The 16,323-nt window shown below is 45.4% G+C and overlaps 2 protein-coding genes across 2 annotated transcripts; both read left to right on the top strand.

The window, feature by feature from the left end:
- Positions 1 to 418: 418 nt before the first annotated feature.
- MGP (matrix Gla protein) lies at positions 419 to 6,609 on the top strand. The gene is made up of 5 exons (XM_082280051.1): positions 419 to 482; positions 3,120 to 3,270; positions 4,058 to 4,093; positions 5,285 to 5,360; positions 6,235 to 6,609. Exons 2-5 carry the CDS (start codon positions 3,210 to 3,212, stop codon positions 6,371 to 6,373), a joined length of 312 nt encoding a protein of 103 aa, XP_082136177.1. The 5' UTR covers positions 419 to 482; positions 3,120 to 3,209; the 3' UTR covers positions 6,374 to 6,609.
- Positions 6,610 to 9,785: 3,176 nt separating this feature from the next.
- On the top strand, positions 9,786 to 14,922 carry LOC309572019 (osteocalcin-like). The gene is made up of 4 exons (XM_082279988.1): positions 9,786 to 9,899; positions 10,396 to 10,431; positions 12,302 to 12,371; positions 13,567 to 14,922. Exons 1-4 carry the CDS (start codon positions 9,833 to 9,835, stop codon positions 13,694 to 13,696), a joined length of 303 nt encoding a protein of 100 aa, XP_082136114.1. The 5' UTR covers positions 9,786 to 9,832; the 3' UTR covers positions 13,697 to 14,922.
- Positions 14,923 to 16,323: the final 1,401 nt, after the last annotated feature.

The following is a 16,323-nucleotide window of genomic DNA, read 5'->3' as shown; positions in this document are numbered from 1 at the left end:
TGCCATTAAGAGGGGGGATCAGTTGTAAAAGCAGCATGAAATGAGATGGGAGAAGGGTCCTGTTCCCTGAGGAAGAACAAGTGCCCTGGCTAGCAGTGTAGCTTGAGATAGAGCCCAGCCAGAAAAGGAGGGGGTGAAAGAGGGGGGTTCTTGCAACAAAGAGGGAGACTGGAGCTTGTTCTCGTATCTCTGTCCAGTCACTGCACCCAGGCACAGAAAGGCAACCTGGATGTGGCTGTGTCCCCACTAGTCCCTGGTGTGTGCTCTGGCTCTCTCCCTTTTGGCTCAGCTCTTTGATGTTGCTGGCTTGCTGGCTGTGGGCAGAAGGTGGTTCTGATGGTATCCTGGGGGTGGGAGAGGGGAGGAGTCACTGATCGATGCTAATAAATAAAAGGTCCCTCTTCTTCCGTGCAGGGTCCGAGACGCCAGGAGAGCTGCCCCCTGAGACAAGAGCCGCAGACTGGCAAGGAAGCAACAGCTTAGTGAGTATGCAGGGACTGCCTTGCTTTTCCTGGACAGCTGCTTGTTATTATTGCCTTGCTGGTGCTTCACCGCTGTAAAATGTTAGGAGTGCTTGCTACAACATGTATAACATTGTGATTTTCCACTCTAGCAGCAGACACATCAGGGCTGCTTTTCTGATGCCCCCTTTATTTGTTGGACCACAGAGATTTCCCTGGCATTTGCAGAAGATTGGTCTTAGCTCCTTTCTGTATTTCTAACCAGTGGATGCTGCTAGAAAGCAGAGGGTTTGGGCTCACTGTGCTGCATGGTATGTTACCCCCAGGGCAGCCCACTGTTGCTGAGTAGGGGAGTAAAGTATGGAGTGCAGGGGGAGTAGAAAAGAGTACTTTTGCTAGAGGAAGCATTCCCCGAAGGAGGTTTGTTGTTACAGGGCTGTGTCACTGGCATGTTCATTCATTCCTTGAAAAATGTATTGCCTCTGTGGTTAAAAATGAAACATTTGGGTTAAAGTGGTGTTTGTGGCTGTTCTCCTGTGGTTGATGGCAGGGTATGCTCCAGGCATTCTGGGATCAGAGTCATCTGAAATGGGAGCAGAGTCGTCCAGGGAGCAGAAAGCTCTGCCCTGAGGGAAGACAAATAAAGAGGGTTTGGCCAGAAAGCATGTTGGAGTTTCCCACTGGGCAGCCTCACTTTCATTCCAAAGTACACCCAGCATCTTCCTCTCTGTGCCCCACTGTTTTCCCACAGTTGCTGGTCTGTCCTCCAACCTCTCCCTCAAGTTTTTCTTTCTTAGTAGCTCCTGTACAAGACATTTGGGAAACCTATAAAATCCACATTCAACACAAAGTCCAAAACTATGAGTTCTAAGAAATTAAAAGGATCCCAGAGCAGAGAATTTCCTTAAAGAGACTGGAGTGGCAGGGCACAGAGGGGCAGCAGCAAAGTCTCAGTTCCCCTCTGACCTTGTGTCTATAGCAAACCTACAGCTTTTCCCAAGTTTTCCTCCTCATTTCAGGCTAAGCACTAAGCAGGCAAGAAGTGGATGTGTATGGGGGGGTGTTGATGGTGCAGGACTGAGCTGCTCTTCACAGTGGATGGGATAATGGGGAAGAAGAGCAATTCTTTCTCTTTGGTCTGAAGTTGAAGTCCCTACTCAGCTTTTCTCCCTGAGACAAGAGGCTTCAGGAAAGGGTCATGAGTTCAGCATTGAAAGGGTAAGTTGCAAAGCCCAGAGTGATCTTTTTCCACTGAATTTCACTCCTCACTGGTGAAATGTTAGGCTCTGGCTATCTGTCCCTGTAGTTCTTGGCTGTGTTACCTTCAATGTGGCTTCATGGTTTGGCCTCTGAAGGTGACAGCAGTGACAACAGCATATTGGTTTGGGGAGAATGGTCTGCACCCAGAGTGCATTCACTTCACACCCTGTCAGTGAGAAATCCTGATACTGCATATACACATGGACAAAATGTGCAGTAATCACAGCTTGGATCAGACATAAGAATGGTTCCTGTGCCCTAGGTTCATCCCCAGGCAGCATGTGGTGTCCCAAGCCCATCACTGCCATTGTGGGAGGGGCTGGCAGGCAGTGGGAACCCACCCTGCCGTGCTACCTTGCCTCTAGTACACTCCTTCCTTTTCACCCAGCAGGGGTAGCCATCTCTGTAACTCCTCCTTCTTTCTTACACTGCTTTCTACTGTTCCAAGAGTTGGAGAGTGGAACACCCGATGTTTTGGATGTCTCTGCTGTCCATGATATTGGACCCAGTCAAACTCTTTTAGATGTTAAAAGGCAAGGTAATTCTCCCTGAGACTGCTGGCCTTGGAGATTTGTCCCAGGTGAAAAGCCTTTCGTTGACATGTGACTTTGGGGCCCAGTGAGGCAAGGACTGCTAGTGCTAGACCAGAGAGACATCTGGTTACCTCTGACTTCACCAAGATGTTGTCCTTTGGGCTGCAAGAGGAGTCTAGGGTCAGCACCACAATGAGAGGCTTCAAAGCTAGAGGTCTGGGTGCTGCTGTCATCTCAATGCAAAAATCATGATCCCACCAGCAGAAGGGATTCTTTCAGGTTGCTGCTTGTCACTCCTGAAGCAAAAAAATAGGAGATGAGAAGGGCCAGCAGGGTTGTATTTCTCCTCTGATAGCTGGCAGGCTATCATTGCAGCAAAGGCCAGCTGGGGAGAGGGGGACTGAGTGGGACAGGAATGTTTGAAGCCTCATTTTCCATGTCTCCATCGGCAAAGCTGACAGGACAGTTTGGGCTGGTTGTATCCAGCAGAGTATGATGAGATCAAAGAGAGCAGATCAGAGGAAAATTCAGAAAAACAAACATTTATATTTGGGATCAACACACACCTCTGCCTTTGGGTCCCTGGCAGCCCGTGAAATTCCTTCCACTTGCATGGGCCAGCTTTTCTGAGTGTGGAGTGCTAGTGACATGTTTGCCTCTGGATTATGTCCCCCAGCACTGAACTGTGAGAGGAAGGGGGCATGCCCCTTCCTTCCCAAAACCCAATTCAGTCTGCTAATAGAGGTTGTTTTGTAACAGCTCCAAGAAGAGTGTGTACCAGCTAGCTGTCACCTTGCCAAGGCTCTTTCATGGGCTCCCTCCTAGCTCTGTTTTCATAATAAACATTCCACCTCTAATTTTGCAGTCAGCCCAGGATCTCCAGCTACCCTCAGTGGGAAGAGAGTAAAACACAGTGAGGAAGACAGAGTGAGAGATTCCTTCCTGCACTGGCACAATGCGCACTCTCATCGTCCTTACGCTCCTGGCTGTCTTGGTGATGGCTGCCACTTGCTATGGTAGGTGACATTTATTGCTGGGTAGAATGAAAACTTCGCAGACATTTATGGGTCTGTTCAGATGTTTGTTGCTTAACTTTGGGTCTTCTTTCCCCTTAACTTGATCTCTTGCCTGTTTTCCTGCCTTTGTGCTAGATCCTCCTAGCCCTTATCCAGAGCTGTTATCTTCAGCCATTGGGATTCACAGTCCAGGATGCTTCAACCCCTTCATCTCTGTTCCAGCTCACCTCACCTCACAGACTGCTCCTCTTTTTGTGCCTTTGTTGTGTGGACTATGATAAGAGTGCTAATTCTTAATTATTCCTTGCTAATTGGAAGATTTCCCTCTTTCCTTCTGTAATATCATCCCCTTTTTCCCTGTGAGGCACACAGTTCCATATTGGTGGCATTAGGATGCTGCTTCATGCAAGAGTCAAGTGCATTTCACTGTGCTAATCCATTCCCTAAGAGCACATGCAAGCTTTGAAGGTAAGTAGGTATCATATCCACTGTAGTGTCAGGAACAGAAGGTGAAGAACTATTCTAGAGAATCAGGCTGGATGACCAAGCATGAGTCTGGAAGTACTGACTAAAATACCAGGTAGCTCTGTATTAAATTCCTGAGCAATTTAAGCTCCTCATATAAATTCTAGGTCACACCACTGATTCCTTTGTCTTCCTTTTAAACATATGCCTTGAAACCTGGCTTCTCTGATTTCCATGTGTGTTCTAGCTATCTGTTGTGTAGGAAAGACTGAATCCCATCAATACAGCATCATACTACATGTTTCATTCTTTCTTTCCACAGAGTCCCGTGAGAGCATGGAGTCCGATGAGTATCTCTGTAAGAGACTGCTTTACTATTTTATTGAATTTGAAGAGTGCTACAGACATGTCCAAGATCATTTCCTCGTACTCCTACTGTAGGGATTAAATAGGTAGAGCCACCCAGCCCAAGGAAATTGACTTTACTGGGTGATGGAGTTTCAGGATGAAAAGGGAGAGAGCTAAAAGAAAGAAAACTTCACATGTTTCAGCACAAGCTCATACACCATTTTGCATAGAATATAACGAGAATTGGAAAACAAAATTTGAGAACAGAGCTCAGGTCTCTGTTACACATACCAAAACCAGGTTAACTGACACTAGAAAAGGACACTGCTCAAAAAACTCTGGGATGAGCATGGAAAGAGGCCACTGTAGAAGCCACTTACACAATTATTCTCCCCGAAGAACAAGGAGAGCCTTACTCTAAGCACCTTGGAAGCAGGCAGGGTGTGTGAGTAGAAGGGATCCTTTGGCTGGAAGAGGGAGAAAAAGTGTCACAGGAAAAGCATGAAAAGGGTGGAAAGTCTTGTATTGGAACAAGCAATATCCTGGAGAGGTTAGAGAACAGATGAATCAAAACTTAAAAGAAATTAGGACATCTGGAAGAAGAATTTCACAAAGCAGAGAGAGTCAGCAACACAAAGGCACATGTGAGAGCCAATATCAATGACATCCACAGACTCCTGAACTCTTCAACGGGACTGTGATGTTTCTCAAAAAGGTCAGAAGGGGCTTTCAGGCCCCTCAGTCCAAAACTGCCACAAAGACTTCTCAATCACTGTCTAACCTTGGAGGCAGAGAGACTTACTCAGGCCTTTTCTGTGTGTAATTTCACAATTCTTGTAGTTCTTCTGAGCGTGCAGCTTGTAGTTCTTCATGGTCTGTGCAGTTTGGTGCCTACCTCTTCTGGGCCAAGCTCCACTCACTCAGAGGGGCTGTGGCAGCAAAATCACAGTAGCATTCCCCTGGGTGGTTTGAGTAACAGCAGAACAAGAGCAGCATGTGCACTTCTGTACAGGCTGCACCAGCCACTGAGAGAGCCTGAGCATGAACCAGCGGGGGAGGGGCAGGAGGGGATATTGAAAGGTCCTGGATTTCACTGTACATGGGAGGGCAGACAAGGAGGCTGTTATAAAGGAGGACGATAGCTTTTGTTGAAATCTGGCATTGAAAAAGTGCCATTCTGAATAATCCCTCGCCTTCTCAGATCCCTTCCTCAACAGGCGAAAGGCCAGTGACTTCATACAGGCTGACACGAGACTAAGAGCCGTCACTCAGGAGAGGTATGTCATGGCCTCAGGACACTGAGGTCGAGAGTGGGAACAGGTTCCTCCTTGCCAAGCACAGGCTGGTACCAGGGGTGGTAGCCATGGTGACTTGTGAGAAGCCTCAGCCCCTCTCTCAATGTGAGGTACCATTTAAGTCCCCAATCCCAGGAAAAGCAAGAATTCAGATAACAGAGAGTGGGTCCTTTGATTTGAGGACATGTCATATGCTGAGAAGACTGATGAATTGTTCTGAAGGAAGCACCAACAGAAGGAGAGAGAATGAGTGTGGGATGGTCCAAAAGAAAGCTCAGTTTGAGATCTTATTCTAGTCCTCAGATCTCATGCAGAACTTGCACGACCTTTTCTAAATCAAAGGGTCATCTGAGGGCCTCATTGCTTCATTTATAAAACACAGATATAACAAATTTCATGCCTTATTCAAGGCTCGTGAAAATAAAGACCGAAGCACAGAAATAGCAAGGCATAAGGCAAACCTTCTCCTCAGAACCAGGTGACCCCTTTGCAGAATATTTCAGGTCTTTGTCCCGTGTGTGTTTGGGAAAGAGCAGAAGAGCTGAAGAGAGCAGGCTGGGGGAGGCTGCAACGGGAGGACCCTTCCTCAAGTTCAGGCAGGAGCCATTCCCCTCTCCCCACCACCTTACTTAGCCCCAAAATAAAAGGTTGCCTGAGGAGGCAAAACATTCCTGCTGTAGTCACGTCACTCCCTGGGTGTGGTCAACACAGAAGCTGGCGCGCTAAGAACTTTGTCGCTGGATGATGGGCTCTGGTGGTGGATCCTTATCTCAGTGGGAAGTTTCGGGACAGGAAAGGGCTGTAGGTGGATATTTAAGATGACAGCACTTACCCCTCTTCTCTCCTACCTTTACAGGATCAGGGAGCGCAGTAAGGCACACCAGGAGCATCAGAGGGAGCTCTGCGAGGACTACTACCCTTGTGAAATATACGCTTATCGCCACGGCTACCCGGCTGCTTACAAGCACTATTTTGGAAGAAGGAGGACTAAGTAAAGGATGCCCGTCCCCACCCTGGGGCCTGGAGTCCAGGGTATCCTCCCCAAAAATGCAATGGCTCTGAAACATACTCAGTTGCTTGTGTCCCTGTATGTTATCCTGCCTGCTGCTTCTCTCCCATGTAGCCATGGATTCCTGCACTGTGTTAATTAGCTCTGAGCTGATGTAGCAGAGATCACAGAGAGGTCAGGATGTGGGTGTTTACTACAAAATAAATTGCTAGTTTGATACAATCTTCTTATGAGTCACAGTACTTTGGAAGGGGGTATGCAATTTTCCATGAAGAAACTGAATTTTTTAATCACAGATTCTGGTGCAGATTATGGGAAAAAAGGTTATTACCTTGCAAGCATATGGTTCGGGAACAATCTATAATGGTTTTGTTCCAGGTTCTACTAGTGGCTTCTTTCAGAGGTCACTGGCCAATTTCAACTCCCAGTCTTAAGACATCTAAAAATGGTGGGATGTTCAGAATGCAGATGCACTTTTTGAAAATCAAATCTTTCCTCAGTTGGGGAAACTAAATCCAAAAGGCACCTATTTAATCTTAAAACAAAATTAGGGTGAGAGTTGGTGAAAGAAAATCCTGTAAATTGCCTCTTGTTTATCCAGCTGCCATCAGGTCCTGATGCTAGGTGCTCCTTTAGAAAGGAGCGTGTGGTCCGGACTTAACTTGTAGTTCCTTTTGCAATCCCCTTTCGAAACCTTTCCACTTGAAACTACTCTGGTAGCACTTGAAAGCTGCAGAAACCAAAGCTGGAGAGGGGCTCCTGGAGGTAAATAAACAGATAAAGCAATCCAATGCTTGGGGTCAGGCCCAACTTTGTTCACATAGAATAATTTCATTTTACTGTTCTCAAATAATTTGAAACCAAGATGTGGCTTGACCCTGTGCACAGGTTACTGAGCACCTCCCAGTCCTCTGAGGAGTGAGCATGGCTGCATTCTGGTTGTCACCATCACCAGGGCCTGTCCCCAGGCCAAAAGGCACCAGTGCTGACATGTCCAAGAATTCAATGCTGGTCTGGGCTTGACAGCAGCCACAGGAGCTGGGACACTCCTTGGTGCAATTTGTGTAGGAGACATAACATCCAGCTAAGCTCGACACAGATGGTTTCGACATTCACCTCTCCAGGCTTACACAGGCACCTGCAAATGATAGAAGTGGGAAAGATTCATGGCATGCAATCAAAGTCTATGATGTATGAAGTATCAAGTTGTTGACTAATCTGTGAAATTAAGACTGGAGCCAAAATTCTCTGGCCCATTAGAAACATGCATCTTCTTCCAAAGGGTGCTTCAAGGCTTTGCCAGCTTTGAAACTGAATTTTGAAAAGAATTGTGATTTATTTATTGAAAACACTTCTGATAGGAAACTCTACCCTGACAGTTGCTGAAGTTTTGTCCAGGGGAAAAAGTGAGAGAGAAATCATTTTAAGGAAAAAACCTGCATAGATTAGGTATATTCACACACTTGTTCTCTGTATTCTCAAGTAGGTGAATCTTGTGATCATCAACCAGAGCAAGCTCACATATGCTAGAATCAACAAGTCAGCAGTGTCTGGGTTTGACTTGACACTGTGACACCACCAAAACAGAAGGCACAAGGTCTAGTGCTGTCTGGGTCTGTGTCCAGAAATATCTAGTGATCCCAATCCCCAGTTAACCAGTATAAATAATGAATAATACCAGAGATTAGTGGGAGCAACAACCAAACAGATTTAAGGGACTACATGCTGGTTAGAAAGCTTGGGAAAAGATGGGAGGATAAATAAAGCCGTTTTCATTACTAGAATTGTATATTTATATATTTATATTATTTCAAGTATTCATCTGGAAGCATAACTTTCCTAGAATACTTATTATTTTTAGACGTTTGTTTACTTTTAAACTGTTGCTCTTTTGCTGGAATAATATGTATACAAAACCTTTTGCTGGATATCATTAGTATATATATTCAGCTTTCCTGGACTGTAGAAAAGTTAACAGGGACAAAAGTTGGGGTTTATTTTAATCCTCTAAGCTAAATTCTCTAAGATAAAAGACAGTGTTTCTAAGAATTGGCAAAGTCCCTAATGGCTCTGATTTTCCTTGGGAGCCTCCTAAACTTCTGTAACCTTTGGACATGTCCCCTGCACATGGGTCTGAGGAGGACTGGATATGAGGTGGAGGAAGATTATGTTTCCACTACCAGAAAGAAGAAGCACATATGATTTAAAAAAACCCCAAACTAGCCAAACTTGGCCACTTGGTCTGTTCAGCCTGGAGCAGACCTCATTGCAGTGTACAATATCCTCCTAAGGGGCAGTGGAGGGGCAGCACCGATCTCTGCTCTCTGGTGACCAGTGACAGCACCAAGGGAACAGCTGGAACTGTATCAGGGGAGGTTTAGGTGAATATCAGGAAAAGGTTTTTCACCCAGAGGGTGTCTGGGCACTGGAACAGGATCCCCAGGGCAGTGGTCACAGCACCAGCTGGACAGAGATCAGGGAGCATTTGGACAATGCTCTCAGGCACAGGGTGTGACTCTTGAGGTGCCCTGTGCAGGGCCAGGAGTTGGACTCGGTGACCCTTGTGGGTCCCTTCCCACTCAGCTTATTCTGTGATTCTGTAGCTCCTATGCTGTTTGTGGGATGTGGCTTCGGTAACTTGGATAGGGGGTTTGGGGATTGTGGGGTTATTGATACACAGCCCATGCAAGGCTCTTGTAGTACCAAGTAACTTTAGACACTCGGATCCAGAAGAATAAAACACTTTTGGAGTCTAAATTTTTATTTGACTTTTAGACAAGAGAAGCCAAAATAAAGCTTCTAAATTATGAAGATTTCCAGGAGGAAAATACAAAGATCTTACCTCAAACTAACTTTCAAAGTTCCTAAAAGTATAAAAATCTCATCTCTCCAAAGTGATTTGGGTGAAACTGTGAAACTGTCTGAAAAACTACTGTTTTTCCTATGCAAACTGATTTACAGGTTTCCTTACCCTCAGGGTAATGGTTGAAGGTGGGGTGGAGGAAAAGGTCACCATTGGGTTCAGTCTCATTTGACAGACTCCACATGAGAGAGCCCCATCACATGAAAAGAGCTGCTCTACTTCAGGGTGTGCTGGTCTCTCCCCTGGCTTTCCAGCATGACTGAATGACTTTCAAGTCTGTAAGAAAAATGATTTTAAAATCTGGTTGTTTTTCTTCAACAGCCCCATTCAAAATCTCAGATAAAATCTTCTGGAAATGCCCTGGGTCATGAGATGGATGCCAAAATGACAGCCAGGTCCCGGCATCTCCTGGCCAAAAGACGGGCTTTGTTTTGGAGCACAGATACAGGAGCACAAGCCAGATTACTCACCTCTCCAAGAAATCACAGGATATAAACCGCTGCCCAAAAGCAAGCTCCGGAGAACTTCAGTAGCCTCCAGGAAAGCTCTGAGGTTAGGGGGACTAGCGCAGCCAAAGAAGACATGAGGAGTCTGCTGGCACTGCTGATCGTGACTCTGGCCCTGGCAGCACTCTGCTGTTGTGAGAAAGGTAAGGGGGCATCTTCCCAGGAAGGCTCTAGAGCACTGCTGAACCCTGCAGCTTGCTGCCAGCCTCCCTCCAGTCTGGGAGAGACACAGAGCTTTGGGGGGAGGAGATGCACCACCAGTCATTGCACAACTTCAGATCTCTGTTGGAGAGAGAGTCACGGGTGAGAGAGGGCTTGGGAACAGAGACCCCCATCTTTTGCTGGGCATTTTCTTCTGCTGGTCAACACCCACTCACCCCCACCTCAGTTGCATATTGAATTGCAGCAGAGAATTTGAACATTTTAATATGCTTAAGAATTAAACTGGTTTATAATTTAGTCTCTCTCTAAATGGTGGGTGTTAATAAAACCGTTTTGGTAGAAACAGACCTTCTGTGTAAGTGGGGGGAGCTGGATCTGGTGGATCAAGTCAGTGGTGGGATTCAGTTACAGAGGAAGATGACTCACAACCATAGAACGACTCACAACCAGACTCCTTTCTGTCTGTCTGTCTTCCAGATTCCAAAGAACCCTCAGGATCTCCCAGTGCTGATAGTGAGTATATCATTCTGACTGATGCTCAGCTCCATTCTCCTGCATCTGTCTTCTTTCTTCCCTTTGATAGGTTCAAGGGCTGAACAAGACCTATGCTGAGTCCCTCTCTAGCTCTTCCCTTTTTGCTCCCTGAGTCTGCAGTCCCTGTGGTGCAGGAGCATGTGCAGCAAACAGAGCCCTTCTTGTGTGAGCAGGTGACACGAGGGCAGTCAGTGTCCCTGCACCTGCAAGGTTAGCATTGCTCCGGGTGTGCTGGTGCCACAGCCTGCATCTCCAAAACCCTCGAGCAGTGCCCTGGAAAGACATGGGTGATGCAGGTTGCTAGCAGCTGGATGCATCTGCCTTCTGAGAAACAGGGTTGTGTTGGTGGAGCAACATGGCCAGCCTCCCTGCTCTGACCTGGCTTCAGAGACCTGCCCAGAGTGACTGCTGCATCCCCAGGTGTTAAGAGAGCTGCCCACATCAAGGGGTTGTGACATCCCTGCCAAACCCTGCAACATGGAAAGCCTGGAAGAAAGGGGCTGCCTTGGCTGCTCCTGAGGGCTGCAGTTCCTCTTGTCAGGTCACCTGAGATGTGGGGATTTGCACACCTTGGGTTGTTCACAGCTTTTGCAGCAAGCTGATCCTGGCAGAAATCTGTATGGAAAATCCTTTTTGTTCTTTCCTGTCTCTCCTTTCTCCCACTTTAAAGGGTAACATTGGTGCTGAGAATCATGAGAGCTAGTATTTTTCCAGTGAGCCAATACAAACACAGATTGGGAAAGAGAAAAAAAAAAGATATAAAGACTATTCAGGGAAAGGTGGTAGTTTCTGACAACTCATTAACTGGCAGTTTCTGTGTAGTCAGTATTTTGATCCAGAATAAACCTCAGTTTGCTAGAGAGGAGATACAGCTCACTTCCAAAGAGAAATACAGCCAAACATTCCATGATAATGAGGGAAGGAACAAACCCCACCATCTCCCCACAGGCAGAGGTCTTAGAACCTTCTTTTCCCCCAGAGACAGCAGCAGCTTGCCAGTTTCCACGCTGAAATGTGTATTGGTGTGCAGCTGCCTGTGTTGCTGCTGTGCTGGCACCTGTGCACACCTCTGCTGTTGTGAGACCATCCCAAGGAGCAAGGCTGTGCTGTGCTGAGCCCTGGCTCGGGCTGGGGAGAGAAGTGGCTCTACCTGGTGTTTGTGGGGTGCTTCAGAGCACCACAGTGTTTGCACAACCACAAATCAAGGAAGCAAAGAAGCAACTGTGCAGATACAATGTGCTAGTGGAGAGCAGGGGCAAATGCTGTCATGGCTGAAGGACCTCTCGTATTCTCCAGGTCCTGAGTACTGGGATCTTTGCACATCCTGGGTGTATTTCTCACTGGGTGATGTTTACTGTAGCTATTTTATACTCTTCCCCTTTCACAGAACTCTGTACATGTGAGCACTGGCATTTCTGTGTGCTGCCTGTTGCTCATGGCTCATTGGAGGTGTTTTAAGGTCTTCTGGTCGGTATCCCACATCACTCTCAGTCTGAGTCAAGATCTAGAAAGGAAGCCAAGACTCTAAGTAGGCCAGGGAGAGAGGGTGCCAATCTCCTAATTTTCTTCTTATTCATATTTTATGCCTTCTGCACATTTGCTGCAGACTCAGATTATGCTGTATGATAAGGAAATGGAGTTTATGACAGAAAAAGCCCTTGGTTCATGGAGATGTGAAGTGGGAAGGGAGCATTGAGGGGACAGTGGGATGGGGAGAGATAAACAGACCATCAGCATGGTTTGTGGCAGTCATGTGCTTGTGAAGAGAGTAGATTTTGATATTCAGAGGTTAGACTGGTCTCTGTGCTGCAGCGCTGCATCTCCAACGTACTGTGTTCTCTCCTGGCAGGCATCAAGATTAAGAAAGAAGTTGCCAATGCCTTTGTGAAGAGGAAGAAGAGATCCAGCCCATATGAATGGTAACAACTCAGAAGCTGGGCTGAGAGCTGGACTCTCGACTTGTTCTGAAGAGGGGGTGGGAAGGCAGTAGGGCATGACAAGGCATTATTTTCCTGTACAGCTATGTCATTGCCTTCATGTACTGAAGGAAAAAGGCTGTAGGAGACACTCAGTGATGAAAAAATGGTCCTGTTTTCATTAAAACCCTTTTGAAGTCTCATAGCTGAACTCTAGTATTCCTCCCAGAGGGAAAGACAGCACTAACTGTGGGCTAGCCATGGGCACAGCAGGATACAAGTTAGAAGCTGCCCAACCTACAGGGTCATCAGAACCAATTTCCAGGATAGTGAGAATCACAGAGCCTTGGTCATTGCCTCTGGTTCCCCACAAAGGAAGCACAGCTTTGTTGCGGGAACAAGGCTAGATAAGATTGGCTGTTCTTTCTGAAACTTGGAACATACATTCACATGTGCAGAAAGCAGACACAAAGATTGGGAGAAATCCTAGCTATTTGAGAAATTTGAGATAATGCAAGAATGTTCTTCACGTATTTCCTGGAAGAGGTTGTTAAGCTACTCTTTCCAATACAGAAATAAAAATTCATGAGATACTGGTGGTGGTGTGTGTAGTCTTCAGGAAAGATTAACAAAACCTAGAAGAGGAGCTGAGAAGGACATCCAAAGTGTACAGCTGAGACTAAAAAAATTGGGCTTTCTTAGCCTGGCAAAAAAAGAAAAGAAAAAGAAGTTACATGGGGATAGTGTTCCTATCTACAACAGAAGTGAGGATAATTAGAGAAAAGTGTTTAAGCTAAAGAAAAAGAAGGGCTAGTGGGAAGGTGAGTAGAAATTGGACAAAAATAAAGGTAAGCAGGAAATAATAAAATAAATATATAATAAAATAGATAACAACAAAAAATAATCCTGGGTAGTTGGGGAATGAGATTGAAGACAAAAAACCCCCAAATACTTACAGCTTCTGTGGTATCCTTTGCTGATAAAACCTCAAGAGCAATTTATTTAAGTTGGGTTCAATACCATATTTCCCAGCATTGACCAAGTAGCCTATCCCTGTGTAAGTAGATGTTAACTCAGTATGACCAGTCCTCTGTTGGGTCACACTGGAGAATCACTTCTTTCATGTCAGTGTCAGGTGTGGGAACTGTCTCCAACTGCATTGGCTGAATCTGCAGAATTGCATCTCTGTCTATTCCAGGTACTTTGAGAGTTACAGAAGACCGATGGAGCAGATGCATGAGCGCTGTGAAAACTATCCCCCCTGTGACTATCTCTCTGACCAAATAGGATTTGCCTTGGCCTACAACCGCTTCTTTGGGAGATACTGAGGATGGGAAGGTCTCTTCACTTGTTTGGCTTGGAACATTCCGAATCCCACAGGAGAAAGAAGGCTGTGGCTGGGAAGGAGGGAAGGAAAGCATCTAGACTGGCATCTTCTGCCATTGTCTCCCTAACCAGCTGGAACACCAAGGCAGGAATTACCCCTCCTGTTGAGCTTCCATTAACTTTCTTCCTTTCATCAATAAAGTCTCTCTTCAGACATCTTTTGTGGTATTTTGAGCTTCACCAGAAGACTCTTAACTTCCTTCCACCTGAATCCCCAGCACAGAATAGGCGAAAAATGGTGATTAGTTTCAAAAAAAACACTGCATGCCTTAGAAACACCACTATATCTCTTATCCTCTTCTGCAAAATGCAGGAGGATTATGGAAGAAGAATGTCACAATGTGTGTAAATGTGATGGATCTGATCCTGGGATGCTCACTGGGAAGAAGGAAGAACACCTGTCTCCTGTTCCAATTAGTGGGAAAGTTCAGTATTTTCATGTGGTATGATCACATTAAATACACATCACAGTAGGATTGTTTTGTAAAGATAGAAGCGTGCAAATACTCTTGCATAGACAGCAATCAGGTTCTGGTATGCTGTTCTGATTATTCTGTCACAAAATTTGCCTGTATAGCAACAACAAATAAATCCCAAAAGGTGCATTTAAGGAGTCCTTCTAGATGAGCTCTTGGTTTTGTGTGCTGCTTTTAGTGACTGTAAAAAATGACTTTGAATTCTCTTGGTTATTTGGGATTTTTTTACAATCAGTTTCTGGTGAAACTGAAAATGCCCATCAGAACAAAAAAAATAACCTCTTCTCCTCCACTGCCTTTGCATTTATCCTTGAAACTAGAAGTGTCTTAACAGCTTAAAAAGAAGAAGAAGAAGAAGAAACGAAAGTTATAAACATTATGAAAAAACAAAATGAAAATTGCTTCAAGGATGGATTGAAGTTGGGGCAGTGTTTTGTTTATTCAAGACAACTTGTAGCTAAATACATATATACACAAAGTATGTGTATTTTTATGTACACATATTGTCTTCCCTCTGCACTACTTCATTCTGTCCTCTGGTATTAATATTATACCTTAGCAACTTTCTGCATAACCTTCCTTAATATACTCTGTCAGCTTTCCTTCCCTGAGAGGCAGATGGCAGATCACACTTCCAAGGACAAGGACTGCTGATGCTCAGGGAACTGACAGAGACCAAATCTCTCTGGTTACATGTAAGGTAGTGCAACCATCCTCAGCTGCTAATTCTAATAAATACTGCTTAAGTAAAGCAAGTTGGTGTGCTGCTTCTTTCTGTTCCTCTGTACAACTTTTACCTGTGGTAAAAGAGATGTCTGAAAGACACAGTCTGCTTTTGTGATCCCTGAGGAGCAGGAACCCAGTGCATGAGGCTTCTTTCTCCCCTCAAATGCCCCATCTTGAATCCAAAATGACTACATTGAAATTTAGGTCATAGTTCCAGCACTCTGTGACACTGAGGGAGAGGAGGGCCAGGCTTTAGCTGACCCACCATCTACCCAGATCAGCGTTTCTCTGAAAAGCCTTGTCCTGAAGTAAGGACGCAGGATAAGTCCACAGAGATGGCTGCCGGTGTGAGCCTTGTTTGGCAAGCTGCTATGACTTGCACTGGCTACGCTGATCCTGGCCAAGGAGAAGACACTTCGTAAATATCTCTGTATGTCTTGGTCAAGCACTTGTGACTGGTTCCTCTATTGACATAAACTAATGGGCCTTCACTGCTCACAGTAAAACTCTCCTCTGAACACCATCTAGTAAAAATTAACAGAGTGCTTTATTGAAAAGAGTGGAATTTTTTCTTGGAAAAATACTAGAGATTAGTGGAATCCTAATATCTACTGTACTAATAAAATAGGGGTTTTTTTGTTGTGTATGGTCTTGTTAACACAAAAACGTTCTTGTGTATATTTGCCTTTTTCAGTTAGTTTTATATTTTTCTCTCCCTTTCAGTAAATATTTTTTTCAGGCAAGTTGCGCCTGGAGGCCTCCATTATGTCATCTGCTCTGTGTCATCAGATCTCTTCATGGGCTGAAGTCATTACGACCTTTGGGTATCTGAGCGCTCAGATCACGTTACAGATTTACTGCTGAAATGGAGGAATTCGATTTTTGCTTGGTTAATGAATCTCTGAGCACCGCCACAAATCCTCTGCTGCCATCTTACGGCCGTTTTGTTTATTGTAGTTAATAACACTGCGTTGCTCCTGAAGCGTTCGAAAACGCGAATTCGGTGGCCTTTCTTCCTGGTTCCCTTCATACTAAACATTCACTAACAGGTCAGAGATGAAAACCAGGGACATAATTTGCAAACTGATTATACGCAGCTGAATTCACATTTTAGTGGGGGTGTTTATCATGACTGCCAGGCTCCCACGGGAGCCTGTCTCAGTTTAGGTCTGTTTTATCTCTACACAAACAGACATGGAGAAGCCTCTGAATAAATTCGTGAGCCCTCCTGTGGACTCACTTCTAGCAGTCAAGCAACCACTTTCTGAAATACAGCCCAAGATAACAGAGAAATTCCAGGAAGGAGAAGTAGGTAGTCTGCATCCATCACTTTCTCTCGCACCTCATGGCATCATCTCATGTCACCA

This window comes from Coloeus monedula, assembly GCF_965178545.1.
Source record: "Coloeus monedula genome assembly, chromosome: 4".
Lineage (NCBI taxonomy): Eukaryota > Metazoa > Chordata > Aves > Passeriformes > Corvidae > Coloeus > Coloeus monedula.
Note: the sequence above shows the minus strand (reverse complement) of the source record. Positions and strands in the feature narration are given on the sequence as shown.